The following is a 15,364-nucleotide window of genomic DNA, read 5'->3' as shown; positions in this document are numbered from 1 at the left end:
GGCAGTAATATAATGGTCTCTTACCAGACAGTGCAAAGGGACATAGTAGGCAATAGCTGTTTAACAATGTATTTTTCAAAGCATGTACTACTTAAGAATCTGATACATCTTTTTGACAGGCTCTGGATAAGGCAGAGGCATTACAAGAAAAGATGTAGGCTAATGCTGCCTGATACTGTTAGGGAATATTAGGAATGTTAGGGAAGAAGACATGATCTTCAATGATCTATTCCCTGACAGGGCATTCAAGTCTTGTGTTCAAGTCTTTAATCCATTTTGAGTTGAATTTCGTGTATAAAATAGTGGTCAAGTTCACTCTTTCGCATGTGGCTGTACAGTTTTCCAGCACCATTTGTTTGAAGAGACTGTCCTTTTCCCATTGTATATTTTTGGCTACTCTGTTGTAAATTAATTGACCATATATGCATAGGTTTATTGCAAGGCTCTCTTCTGTTTCATTAATCTGTCTGTTTTATGCCAATTTCATACTATTTTATTATTATCCCTTTATAATATAGTTTGAAATCAGAAGTGTGATATCTTCAGCTTTGTTCCTCTTTCTCAGGATTGCTTTGACTATTTGAAGTGTTTTGTGGTTCCATACAAATTTTAGGTCACCAGAGCCAGTGGCATGTACAAATTCAACTCTAGAGGCCAGCTGCAGGTGCCTCTGTAGTGTGCATGCATGCGTGCGTGCCTGCGATCAATCATGTCTGACTCCTGGTGACCCCATGGACTCTAGCCTGCCAGGATCCTCTGTCTCTGGGACTTCCCAGGAGAGATTACTGGAATGGGTTGCCACTGCCTTCTCCAGGGAATCTTCCCACCCCAGGGTTGGAACCCATGTCTCCTGCACTGGCAGGTAAATTCTTTACCATCTAAGCTACCAGGGAAGGCAAAGGCCCAACCTGTGTGGTGGCAGGAGCTCAATGCAGATACACTTGTAGTAACAGCAGCCAAAGCAGGCAGCAAGGATCAGGGTTAACAGTGAACTTTCTGGCAACGATGGGAGCCCTGGGGGTTGGGATGCCCTCCCATCACGACACCATCTCCCCCAGGTGTACACACTATAGTGAGGCTGGTGGCAGGGCTGGGCCAGGCAGGTGGCAGCTGGAGACGTTAACTCCAGATGAGCATCATGGTGCAGGCCAGTGACAGAAGACAGGACCTAACCTGGGCCCACAAGCAGCCACAGGGGTTTGCTTGTGGCTGTCAGCATGCTCTCCTGTAGCTGTCCCATCTCCCTCAAGGTGTGTGCTCTGCAGTCTGGTATTGAGCCTCAGTTCAGTCACATGCAGGTGCCCAGCTGGAGGTGCAGCCCCAAGTACATGCACAGTGGTGGGGGTCAGCCACAGGAGTTAAAGCAGGTCAAATGCATGTATTTGCACCGTCGCAGGGACCTGAGCTGGCTGCTAGTGCAGTTGGAGGTGCGCTAGGCTCTGCCAATGTTGGAGGGGGGCGTGGGGGAAGGGGAGCAACAGGGACTCAGCTGGCATTAGTTTGTATGAATACCTATGGGGCAAAAGCCAGTGAAATCTGCAGGAGGCCTGTGGCAGCTGTTTTGGCCATTGGTTCCTTCTTCAGTGGTAAATACAGCTCAGTTTCTCTTTAAAGGGTCTCAGACGATAAAGATAAGGCGAACTCTGTCTTGCTGGGATAGTCCCTCTTGATACTGGGCAGTGCTGGTTTTTGGCTGGGATGATGCAGGCAAAATGAAGCTGACTTTCTTGTCTTCTTGTGCAGTTATTCCCATTTTGTTGTTGTTGTTCCACTGTGTTGCTGAAACTTCTTAAGTAGACTCCAGAGCTCACTCCGAGCTGTTTTTATTCATGGATATCTGGCTAATTGTTGATTTTTGTTGGAAGATGGATGCTGGGGTCTCCTGTGTCACCATTTTGGTGACATCACCTAAACCTACTATTCTAATAACCCACTTTTTCACTTAATGCTATTTTATGGAGATATTTCAAGGCCCATCAAATACACATTTTTAAATTTTTTATTGGCATATATAGCTTTACAATGTTGGTAGTTTTTGCTGTAAAGCAAAGTGAATCAGTTATCCATATACATATACTCCTCCCTGTTTTAGATTTCTTTCTCATTTAGGTCACCATAGAGCATTGAGTAGAGTTCCCTGTGCTATACAGTAGATTCTCATTATTTATCTATAGTAGTGTACATATGTTAATCCCAACCTTCCAGTTCATCCCACGCCCACTTCCATCCTTGGTATCCATAAGTTTGTTCTCCACATGTGTCTCAATTTCTGCTTTGCAGATAAATTCATCTGTACTATTTTTCTAGATTTCACATATATGTGATATTATATGATATTTGTTTTTCTCTTTCTGACATACTTCACTCTGTATGACAGTCTCTAGGTCTATCCACATTTCTGCAAATGGCGCTATTTTATTCCTTTTTAATGGCTGAGTAATATTCCATTATGTGTGTGTACATATATCTATATATACATACACCACATCTTCTTTACCCATTCTTCTGCTGATGGACATTTAGGTTGCTTCCATGTCCTGGCTATTGTAAATAGTGCTGCAATGAACACTGGGGTGCATGTATCTATTTGAATTATGGTTTTCTCTGAGAATATGCCCAGGAGTGGGATTACTGAGTCATATAGTAGTTTTATGTTTAGTTTTCTTGAGGAACCTCCATACTGTTCTCCACAGTGACTGTACCAATTTACATTCCCACCAACAATGTAGGGAAGGGTTCCCTTTTCTCCACATCCTCTCCAGTATTTATTGTTTGGAGATTTTTTGATGATGGCCATCCTGACTGGTGTGAGGTAATACCTCATTGTAGTTCTGATTTGTATTTCTGGGATAATTAGACACGTTGAGCATCTTCTCATGTATTTGTTGACATGTGTATGTCGTCTTTGGAGAAGTGTCTGTTTAGGTCTTCCATCCATTTTTTTCATTGGTTTGTTTGGTTTTTTGTTATTGAGCTGCATGAGCTATTTGTATATTTTGGAGATTAATCCCTTGTCAGTTGCTTTGTTTGCAAGTAATTTCTCCCATTCTGAGGGTTGTATTTTGTCTTGTTTATGGTTTCCTTTGCTGCGCAAAAGCTTTTAAGTTTAACTAGGTCCCATTTGTTTATTTTCATTTCTCTAGGAGGTGGGTCAAAAAAGATCTTGCTGGGATTTACATCAGAGTGTTCTGTCTATGTTTTCCTCTAAGAGTTTTATAGTGTCTGGTCTTACAGTAATGTATGTGTATATATTTACTTTGACATTATATCTCTAAATGCTGCTGATCATTGAATTTTCATGGTTTACCTGTGTTGACTCGCTTGCCTTCTCTGTACACAGTGATTTGTAAATAATGACAGTCTTATTTCTTCCCTTCTAGCTCTTAGCCTTTTTTTTTCCTTTATTCCTCTGCTGGCCATGACCCTCAGAATGAGAATCTGTGGAATTGGCGTTAAAGTACATTTACTTTGTTTCTGACTTTAAAATAAATGCTTCTAATGCTACTCCTGTATGCAAATGCCTGCTGAATATTTTTGGTAGATAGTATTTAATAGGCTAAGGAAATCTGCTTTTCAGTATTAATTTCTATATATATATATTTTATAATTAATAGACATAGGACTTTGAAAAGTTATCTTTCTGAGTGTATTGATATGATCATATAGTTTCTTTAATATATTACTATCGATATAATGAAATACACTAAAGATAAACTAATTGCATTCAGTCATGACATTAATACCTTTTTCTATAGTTTACTAACATACATTTCTAGGGTTGGCACCTATGTTTATAAGTAAAATTGGCTTATCATTCTTTTTCTCAGGTTATGACTGTCTCATCACTATTAATAATATTGGTCACTTGAACCTTTATTCTTTTGCTCTTAAGCAATTGTGCTAACAAGTTTTATATTTTAAATATGTTTCAAAGACCAACTTTGGTTTTGGTGAGCCTCACCATTACTTTTTTTTTTTTCTTTTCACTAATGTATCCTCTTTTTTCCTAAATGCCCTGTATTCTATTCTTTTGTGGTTTATACTATTGTTCTTTTTTTAAGTTTTGATTTAGACATAAGACTCATAAATTTCTCATCTTTATTCTTCTGCAACAGGATCATTTAAGGTGATAAATTTCTTAGAAATGTCCTATTTAGTTTTGATTTAGTTGCAACTTTACTTCAGTGTCTTTCTTAACCCACAAGTTATTTAAAGTCTCTTTTCTCAATTTCTAAATGTAGATATATTTTTGTCACTGATTTCTAAATTTAATTACATTGTAATCAGAGAACATTTGTTTGACATGAATTCTCTGACATTTGTTGAAACTTGTTTTATAGCCTGGTATTGAGTTAATTTTCATAAAAATTCTAAGTGTGCTTGGGAAGCAAGTCTGATCTTTTGGTTACTGAGATAGAAGATTTTTAATTTAAAATCCTTATGATATCCATTTTTGCAATACATATTTTGATGCCGTTTAATTGAATGCATTCAGATTAGTAGCATTTATATCTTCCCAGTAAACTGAGAATTTTATTAGTATGTATGGATGTACATATGTACATACATATGTATAAAGATATTTTTATATTTCTACATTATATATAGTGATATGTATATATATTAATACATTATCCCCCAAAAATGGTTTTGCCCCAAGTGTTTTGCTATTAATATAGTTATACTAGCTTTTATCCTTAGTATTTGTATGCTTTTTCTGTGCTTTTGTGCCTTGCAGACATTGTACTTCCCTCGGAACTCCTTTACCTTTCCCATTTGTCTGAAATATTCCATCTATAGGGAATCGATAACCCCATCAAAGTATCTTTCATTTCCTTTCTTTCTCAGGAACTTTGTCTAGCCAGTCTTCTAGACCCTATGAAGATCTCAAGTTGAGCATTCTAGCTATGAGTTGGATATGTTGGCTTTTACTTAGAGTAGATACCTTGATCGTGTGTTCTATATATTTTTTCTCATGAACTCTTCTTCAGCAAAGTTTCAGATGAAAGAATTCTGCATGGCCTGGCTTGAGGGTACATCTTTGTCTGGAGAGGTCTTGCATTTGTTACTACAAAGTGCCTCCTTATCAAATCTTACTGGTGTGGAGTTGTTAATTCCTACTCTTTAACTGAGGCTATTGCCCTTTGAAGGTCTAGTTTTATACTAGAAGCTTGGTTCCAACTCTGAACTTTGGACCCCAGATCTCAGCCTGATTTCCGTTGTGGTTGTGACATATTCCCACAATTCTGATACCATCACGGCTCAAGTGCACACAGCTCTAAATGACATTTTCTTCTTTGTTAGGCTCCTGGGAATTTAGCTTTACATTTGGGGGAATTCCACTCTACTTTTAAAGGAATGGTAGCTATATTTTATTCAGCTTTTTCTAGCTATCTTGCAACAGAAGAGTGTTAAGGTTTTCTAGCTCTCTGTATTGCTGGAAAAGTAAATCCCATGGCTAGTTGGTCATTAGTGTGAAAGTGTTAGTTGCTCAGTTGTGTCCAACTCTTTGTGACCCCCATGGACTGTAGCCTCCCAGGCTCCTCTGTCCTTGGAATTCTCCAGGCAAGAATACTTTCAGTTTAGTTGCTCAGTCATATCCAATTTTTTGCAATCCATGCGTGCTGGACTACAGCATGCCAGGCTTCCCTGTGCATCTCCAACTCCTAGATCTTGCTCAAACTCATGTCCATCAAGTTGGTGATACCATCCAACCATCATCCTCTGTCGTCCACTTCTCCTCCTGCCTTCAATCTTCCCCAGCATTAGGGTCTTTTCCAATGAGTTAGTTCTTCACATCAGGTGGCCAAAGTATTGGAGCTTCAGCATCAGTCCTAAATGAATATTCAGGACTGATCTCCTTTAGGATGGACTGGTTGGATCTCCTTGCAGGCCAAGGGACTCTCAAGAGTCTTCTCCAACACCACAGTTCAAAAGCATCAATTCTTTGGTGCTCAGCTTTCTTTATGGTCCAACTTTCACATCCATACATGGCTACTGGAAAAAAACGTAACTTTGACTAGATGGACCTTTGTTAGCAAAATAATGTCTCTGCTCTTTAATAGTCCATCTAGGTTGGTCATAACTTTTCTTCCAATACTTTAGTGGGTAGCCACTTCCTTCTCCAGAGGCTCTTCGCATCCCAAGGTCAAACCCAGGTCTCCTAGCATCGGGGGCAGGGTCATTAGCATACACTGTCCAAAAACTTTTAGGATCTTGTCTTTATTCCTGATATTCTAAAAATCCTTATCTATTGATCTGAGTTCTCCCTTCTTCTCTAATCTGTCTTTATGACTCTTAATTCACCAGATGTTGGGCCTATGATTTGTTTTCCTGTATTTTCTCTATTTTCCATCTTTTTACAATTTTGCTCCACATTCTGGGAAATTTTCTCAACTTTTTTCTAATGGTTCTATTGGATTATAATTTTCTGCTCTTTTTTATTCTCTAATTGTTCCTTTTTTAAAGCATTTGCTCTCAAGGCTATAGCCCTGCCTCAGCTCACTAGGCTGCTTACATGGTGGGCAGGTGAGCACCCTGCACTAATAAACTAGAGGAAAGACTACAAAATGAAGTCTGCTAGCAGCCATGTCCTCATGGTGCCATGAGGTCCTCAAAACGCCTGCCACCAGCATCTGTGTCCCCAGGGAGAGTCCCCATTACACTGGCCTTCAAAGCCAGGCATTCTGGGGGCTCAGTTTCCTTTGCAGGAGCCCAAAGTGAGGTTCAGATCCCTTGTTCCTTGGGAAGAACTCCTGCAGTTGTGATTATCCTCCTGTTTGTGGGTCACCTACCCAGGGGTGTGGTCTTGACTATACTGCATCTCCATTCATCCTACTGTCTCACTGTGGTTCCTTCCTTATACCTTTCGTTGTGAAACACTTTCCTGCATTTCCTGTCATTTTCATTGATAGCTGCCCTGTAAATTGTTGTAATTTTGCTGTGCCCTTGTGTGAAGCAAGGTCTCTTACTCCACCATGTTGGCCACCCAGGCACTTTTCAGGTAACAATAGCAACAACAAATAGTTAAGGGTTTTCAAGCTGTCACTATGTCAGGCTCTCTGCTATGTGTTTTACTTCTATTATTCCAGTTAATCTTACACACACAAAAAAAAAAAACCTATGAGTAGGTTTTAAAATTATCTTCACAGTCTGGATGAGGAAACTAAGACTGAGAAATGTTAAGTGAAAGTGAAAGTCGCTCAGTCGTGTCCAACTCTTTGCAACCCCATGGACTGTATAGTCCATGGAATTCTCCAGGCCAGAATACTGGAGTGGGTAAGCCTTTCCCTTCTCCAGGGGATCTTCCCAACCCAGGGTTTGAACCCAGATCTCCTGCCATTGCAAGCGGGTTCTTTACCAGCTGAGCCACAAGGGAAGCCCAAGAATCCTGGAGTGGGTAGTCTTTCCCTTCTCCAGCAGATCTTCCCAACCCAGGAATCAAACTGGGGTTTCCTGCATTGCAGATGGATTCTTTACCAACTGAGCTATGAGGGAAGCCCCCCAGAAATGTTAAAACCTCATCCAAAGTCACACAGCCCATGCTGCCAGAGCTAGCATTCCAGCCTAGAGTCGTTGGATTCCCGAGTCCATTCTGTGAACTTTTACATTAAACTTCCTCCACCTCTTAAACAGATCTGGCTGTGACTGGTGGTCATAGAAGGAAAGGAATGCATGGGAACAACCACCCAGTTCCAAGGTGAGAAACTCTGCAGAGGAGCATCCTTTCCTTGGAATATCAGTTGGCCTTGGCAGTAAAGACCTGAGACAGCCGGTCTGCAAACAGCCTTAGGCCATCCTGACCCAGCTGCTGATTCTATGTTGTGGTCACTATCCAGGGTCACCCAGCTTTTCTGCTCAGAGACAGTTCATCACTTCATCCAGATGGGCTCCGGCCCTAAGCAAATGACTGATGGTAACCTGCCCACAGTGGACTGATTAGAACTTTGAAATACCAGCATATAGAATTCATAGGGCAAAAAGCCCTTAATGGGAAAGACCAGGATGTGAAAGCCGCCAAGCAGACCCTCTGAACACTAAGGCAGGAAATTGGAAGTTGTTTCTAGTTCTGGGATATTCACAGGAAATCCTGGAGATACTTACCCAGTCAGTAAATGATGGGTACTGGAATTAAGCACATTCTATAATACCATTCGGTAGCCCTGTATCCTTGGGAAAGGACTTTGCCTCTCTGAACCTGAGTCATCTTGTTCATAAACTGTATCCACAATTAACTCGTTTCCCAAGGTCTTATAGAAAAGATTAGAACTACCTATAAAGTGGGTGGCACTTTACAAATCTCATATGAGTATTACAGAACTATTACTATAACTTAGACATAGGAGTCTCCTGTATCTCAGTGTAGGTGTCAGCCTGCCACCCAAGACTGAAATATCCATGTAACTTAACCAAGTACCCTTTCCCTAAAACATTACTGGAGAAAAATCTGGTAATTCATTTTAGTTTACTAATACCAAAACAAAATATACTTCCTGATCTTTTCCCGATTCTTTTTTGTTGGTTTCTTTTAGACCAACTGCTTTCTGGTGACGTTTCCTAGGAAGGCTTCTCCAGGTCAGGCAGTAGGGGATGTTTCTTCCATGGAATTTTCCTATGCTACGCTCTTCTGTGGAATGAGGATTCTTATTTTAGCATATGCCCCAGAAAACAGCACTCACAGACTCATCACCAGAGTGGTTATTCAGATATTTCAGGTTCCTGTGGCTCTCCACCCTCTAAATACAGCTCTATTTCCTCATCTCCACAGGTATTAGGTGATACACCTTAACAGCAAAATCTGTCTCTGTAATGGGTTTAGAGGCAAAGATGATTAAAGGATTAGAAAGTCTTAACATACAAAGAAAAGTGGAAGACAGAAAGGTACTTTGTCTCACAAAAGCAAGAAACCAGTCATTCCCCCCCTGAAGAATGGAACAAGACAAAAAAAAGTGTACTTCAGTGTAACGGATTAAGAAAATGACTGAAAATCTGGTTAAATGTGGATATGAGTTAAATTAGGATAGCATTGACTCTCGTTTTTGGGAAACATAAAAGATGTGGTTTAGATGCATCGACTGGGGACAGTCTGGTCCAGGCCTGGACGTATCCTTGCCCAAGGGCTGGCAGATGGATCAAATGACCTCTCAGCACCCCTCCCAGCCCCACACTTCTGTCGTCCTATGCTTGTTGGACTAGCACGTTAGCTGCGTTAGACTTACCCTTGCAAGTTAGTGGAGGAGTCAACTGCCTGAAAGAAAACAGGTAAACTCTTTTTGTCCCCAAAATAAATGCCTCTGTTTCAGGGGACTTCCCTGGTAGCTCAGATGGTAAAAAATCTGCCTGCAATACAGGAGACTCAGGTTCAATCACTGGGTCGGGAAGATCCCCTAGAGAAGGAAATAGCAACCTGCTCTAGTACTCTTGCCTGGAGAATTTCATGGATGGAGGAGCCTGGTGGGCTACAGTCCATGGGGTCACAAAGATGCAACTGAGTGAGGGTTGCATGATCCTGCAACAGATCAAGTCCAGAAATGCAGGAAGAGGGAGTCCCAAACAGAAGACATGGACATGACCTATAAAGACAAACTGTGCCTTACTGAAAGTGCAGCTCTTGGCATGTATAGAATTGAGGCTCTCCTCCATCCCAGCTGAGTTCAATTCATTCTTTCAATGAATGTGCAGCTCCTACTAGGCATGGAGCCCTAGACAGTGTACCACAGACTCTACTGTAAGCCAAACAGTGATCTTTTGCTTTTCTGCAAAACACTGAATGAGTGATGAACATGCAGTCAATTACCCCACAGGGTCTGCATTTATGCAGCAAATAATGACTGAGTTGCTAAGATGCACAAGGCACTATGCCAGGCACTTGGAATGGGTTGGTAACTAAGCAGACAAATCCTTTGCCCTCATGGAGCTTTCATTCTGGGAAGAGGCACACATGATGACAGACACATGAGATTCTCTAAGAACTGTGACAAGGAGCCCTGCCCTGGCTGACAAGTACCCCAACTACTGCCACCTGAGAAAGGGATGTTTCTATTGGCATGTGAAAGCTGAGTCTGAATCGGTGAGCAAGCTTGCGTCATGGGAGGAGGCAGCATTAGGGGAGCACTCCATTTAAAGATAGTGAATGTGGTCAAGGGACCACAATCTGCTTTCTAGTAGATGAAGGGTCATCTATGTATTCCTCTTTCTTGCTATTATACAAACATTAGTGCAGTAAATAATTTTAAACAATATCAAACTCATACTTAAAACTAGTTTATCTCATTTTTATCTTAAACAATATCAAAGTCATACTTAAAACTAGTTTATCTCATTTTTATCTTATGACTAATAGATTGGTATTTATTACTTGTAAATTATGATCAGATTCTATATGGATGTGATATCATTTGGACACTAAATTCAGAATCAACTGAGAGTTTGACCCTGATGATGAAAGCCTTGAGTCTGATTCTAAAAAGGCTTTGGTATTGCTGTAAGCCAACAAGATGATGTGTTTGACACTGTGACATGGATCTTTCCCCACCGACATTGACTGTGAATTATAGGTTGGTTCCTGCACTACAGGTGGACCTGTGGCAGCCCGGAGGTGTCTCCCAGATATCACAGGGAATAGTCACTGATGTCCACGTTCCCCACAATGGCTCCCAAGCCCTGTTAACCTTCCTACAGGAAGCCAACATCCAGTACAAGTAAGCATGCTTTTTCATTGCTTAATTCATTTATACTCAGTTGAATTGAGTGGCAACTGTATTTAGGTTATGTCTTAAATGCCAACAATAGTGTTTCAGGTTCTGTTTTTCACATTGGGGAAGCCAACATGGATATGGCACAGTTCTTATTTGCCAGTCATGAGCTTCTTTCTTAGTGTAATGGTGGAGGGGGAGCAATCACACTTCTTTATCACTCACCTAAGTAATCAGTGTACACATGGGACGGTTTTACTGTGTGAGGAGAGGAGAGGAGTTTATCCATGCCTAGAAGATGGATGCATAGACGGGCAGACAAAAGCCAAACTCTGCAGGAGCTGCATCAGTTGGACAAAGGATGAGACTTGGGACCTTGAAGGCAGAGGGGAACAGGCAAGAAGCAACACAGTATGTGCGCAGGGAACTGGTGCAGATCAGGGAGTAGGAAGAAAAGGTGTTGGAGGGGCCAGGTTGTGGGAAGCTGCTGTTCAGAGTTAGGAACTCAGACCTCATCTTATGGGTGATGCTGCACAATTGTAGGATGTGAGCAAGGGAGCCACATCCTGTAACGGTGGAGGCGCGTAGGAGGAGACTACAGCAGCAATCCAGGTGAGAGAATGAGGACCCCGAGTCAGGACCAGAGTGGTGGGATCAAAAGAGAATTCCAAAAAATATTTCAGAAGCAAAACCACCTGGACTCTGCGTTTGTTGGGATGTAGGTGGAAGAGGAAGAACTCTTGGGTTGATTCCAAGTCTTCTGTCTTTGGTGACCAAGTGGATAGATTTGAATACTTTGAGTTGTTTTTTTTTTTTTTTTACAGTATTAGTTAAGCAGTGAGTGTGGAACTGCTGAAAGATAGTCCTAGTCATCAAATAAGAAACAAAATCTTTTGAGATAAGGGATGTCAGTGGTTCCTGGTGCCATAGTGATCTCATGCAAGAAAAGGACTGATCAGTTACCTTCGGATTTGGCAATGGAAGTTGCACTGATAACCCTGATGGTGGGATTAGAGTGTTAAGAGCAGAAGACAGAGAAGTGAACAGGATGTGAGAACACAGCAGCAGAGCCGACTACTCTGTGACTCTTAGAACTTACAATAGGGAGAGGGCAGAGATGAGGAAGATGCTAAATCAGGGACTGCCTGAGATTTGGAGTGTGGGGAGGGGCCAACTATGGCCTGAAGGCACTCTGACCAGCACGGAAGGAGGCAATTGATGATGAAAGACAGAATGCATAGGTGAGGGAGTAGTTTTAAATGGTAGGAAAAGTACCTTATCCTATAAGACCAAAGAGGTAAATGTGGGTCTAGTTAAGATTGTGGAGAAGAGAGTCGACAGGTTAAAGAGATTGTAGTAGTAGTGCTAGTGGCTCAGTCATGACTGACTCGTGACCCCGTGGACTGTAGCTCACCTGACTCCTCTGTCCACAGAATTCTCCAGGCAAGAATACTGCAGGGGTAGCCATTTCCTTCTTCAGAGGATCTTCCTGACTCAAGGATCGAACCCACGACTTGTGCGTCCATCTGAGTCACCAGGGAAACAGGGCAGGAGATCATAACTAATAGCCCAGTTTTCTGGATGAACTGAGAAGCAAAATTTATCTACTTAGAATAAAGAAATAGGGGTTGAAGAGTGTTGCCAAGAGAAAAAATGGGGTAGGAACCAATAAAAGTGGTTGTTGCTGAGACGAAAGACTATAGCACTGATTCAGAGTTGACGTTTTGTTGGTTAGAACCACAAAAAAGCTCAAGGTGACAAGGAAGTTAAGGTTTCTAGTGAGATGCTAGCCCAGGTATTCAACCATGGGGTCTAATCTGGATAGTCTAGATTACAGGAGGGTCTAGGAAGAATGATAGAACATTGGGGTGCATGTTATTTTTTTGAATTATGGTTTCTTCAGATATGTGCCCAGGAATGGAATTGCTGGACATATGGTAACTCTATTAGCTTTTTAAGGATCCTCCATACTGTTCTCTATAGTGAATGATATATAAGTGAAAGTGAAGTCGTGTCTGACTCTGCGACCATGTGGACTGTAGCCTACCAGGCTCCTCCGTCCATGGGATTCTCCAGGCAAGAATACTGGAGTAGGTTGCCATTTCCTTCTCCAGGGGATCTTCCTGACCCAGGGATCGTACCCAGGTCTCCAGCATTGCAGGCAGACGCTTTAACCTCTGAGCCACCATGGTAGTCGCTCAGTCATGTCTGACTCTTTGCAACCCCATGGACTATACAGGCCATGGAATTCTCTAGGACAGAATACTGGAGTGGGTAGTCTTTCCCTTCTCCAGGGGATCTTCCCAACCCAGGGATCAAACCCATGTCTCCTGCATTGAAGGTGATTCTTTACCAGATGAGCCACCAGGGAAGCCCATATACATATACACACTACTATAAATAAACTAGATGACTAATTAACTATATAAACTAGGACCTACTGTGGGGCTTCCCTGATGACTCAGTGGTAAAGAATCCGCCTACCAATGCAGGGGATGCAAGAGACGTGGGTTCAATCACTGGGTCAGGAAGATCCCATGGAAAAGGAAATGGCAACCCACTCCAGTATTCTTGCCTGGGAAATCTCATGGACAGAGGAGCCTGGAGGGCTACAGTCTATGGGGTCAAAAAAGCGTTGGACATGACTTAGCGATTAAACAACAACAACAAAGGACCTAACTGTATATATAGCACAGGGCACTCTACTCAATACTCTGTAATGACCTATATGGGAAGAGAATCTAAAAAGTGGATATATGTTTAACTGATTCACTTCACTGTACAGCAGAAACCAACAACTTTGTAAAGCAACTATATTCCGATAAAAAGAAAATTTTCGTTTTAAATGATGGGACAAAATGGAAGAATCAGGTCATTAAGATATTTACAGTGAAAACAGGTATAGTGTGACGGAGGGCAACAAGTTGGAAGGAAACACGTTTTGATAAAGTGTAGGCTGCTGGACATTAAGAGTTCTGGAATAGAATACTTGTGGCTGGTGACAGGATTATAGGGGTAGCAATGAAGGAGATGGCGGAAGTGGAATGGAGATCATTGAGGCTGATGCAGGCAAGAGAGAGTGAGGTTAATCACCATAAAGCCATCTCAGCAATCTTGAATTTCCTTGGCTGATGGCAAGATTAGAGGTGGGGAAAGAGAATGTGTTCCTGAGAAGGAGGTAGCAGGGAGGAGCCAGGAGTTAGAGGTAAGCAACCAGGAATGGCACAATGCTGAAGGGAGGATGAGCTTTTCCCGGAAGTTAGAAGGTTAACGGAGCAGTACCAATGGTACCCAGGAGGATGCTGACAAAGTAGGAGAAGAGAAAGTCACCAAAGAGTCTGGGTCCTTGAACGAGTCCAGTTTCTGCTGGTGCAAAAATATGAGAAGAGGGAGTTCTCTAAAGAGACTGGAGAATGTAGGAATTTTATTTACAATCAAAGAGAATTCCAGAGGGCACAAAAGCAAAGGAGTGGGGTAAGAGATGGAGAGAAAGTGCAAAATCTGAGGGGAGAAATGCAGGCTAGTGAATGAGTGAGATGGGAAGGAGTGACTTACTATTGGTTTGGAACCCTATGATTTTGGCCACAATTGTAAATGACTAACCAGGTGCTACTAGTGGTAAAGAACCCACCTGCCAGTGCAGGAGACACAAAAGATGCAGGTTTGATCTCTGGGTCAGGAAGATCACCTGGAGAAGGAAATGGCAACCCACTCCAGTATTTTTGCCTGGAAAATCCCATGGACAGAGGAGCCTGGCCAGCTACAGTCCATGAGGTCGCAGAGAGCCAGACACAACAGAGCACACACAACCTTTCAAATACTCCAACTTTTAAGCTAGTGTTTTTACTGTCAGAACTGACACAGAGATCCCTGGTGAGGCCAAGGAAGGGTTCATGGCTCTCTCAGTCAAGGAAGAGAGCTCTAGTCTCTGTGAAAGGCTGGGACAGAGGGTTCAATGGGGCAGTAACATCCCAGAGATATTTGGCTCTCAGAGCGATAGGCACAGCTTTATGAAAGTACTGATGGGCTTTTTGCAGAAAGGTATTTTATCTGTACCTCCACAACAGGGCAGAGTCACAGCTGTGCATAAAACCATTGTTCATATTGAACACATTTTAGTCATTGCTGTAGCTCTGAAGGCAGGCTTTGATTCTCTGAATGCCTAGCAGGGAAGAGCTTGTTTCTACAGGTCCTCAGTAAAAAACTCAAATGCTTCATTAATTATTATTTGGAAGAAAAGAATATACCAGTTATTTTAACAAGTCTCTATTTCAAATCATTCAACATAGGTCATGTGGAACTGCTATAGAATAAAATATCACCCTTTATACCACAGAGAATAGAGTTTTTAAAAATGAGAGTTTTAAACCAGTGGTCTCCTCCTGGAGAGCAATCATTTAGAATTATTCATTTTGTTGGCATGAAGATAATAATATGTAAGTCAATTAAATTCCCCAAGGCTGGTAGGTAGAGATCATTCTAATTGAGCTATATTATTGTAGCCTGGGGTATTTTTCCAAAGATTATAATTTACTCTGTACAACTATACATAATGTATAGATATACTCATCTTTATAGCAGAGACAATGTGGCCCCATGTGTCTGGCCCCTGGGTGATCAACCCCTCTTAACGACATGACCTAGGAAATGATTCCTTTTGCTAAAAAAAA

General features: G+C 41.8%; 1 protein-coding gene across 1 annotated transcript in view; it reads left to right on the top strand.

Moving 5' to 3' along the window:
• The window catches only part of CPA6 (carboxypeptidase A6), a 271,590-nt gene that overhangs the window by 178,867 nt on the left and 77,359 nt on the right, over positions 1 to 15,364 (top strand). The window contains exon 3 of the mRNA XM_043483639.1: positions 10,576 to 10,700. Within this exon, the coding sequence (XP_043339574.1) occupies positions 10,576 to 10,700 (125 nt within the window). The remainder of the gene's footprint in view (positions 1 to 10,575; positions 10,701 to 15,364) is intronic.

Source organism: Cervus canadensis, chromosome 12, assembly GCF_019320065.1.
Source record: "Cervus canadensis isolate Bull #8, Minnesota chromosome 12, ASM1932006v1, whole genome shotgun sequence".
Classification (NCBI taxonomy): Eukaryota; Metazoa; Chordata; class Mammalia; order Artiodactyla; family Cervidae; genus Cervus; species Cervus canadensis.
Note: the sequence above shows the minus strand (reverse complement) of the source record. Positions and strands in the feature narration are given on the sequence as shown.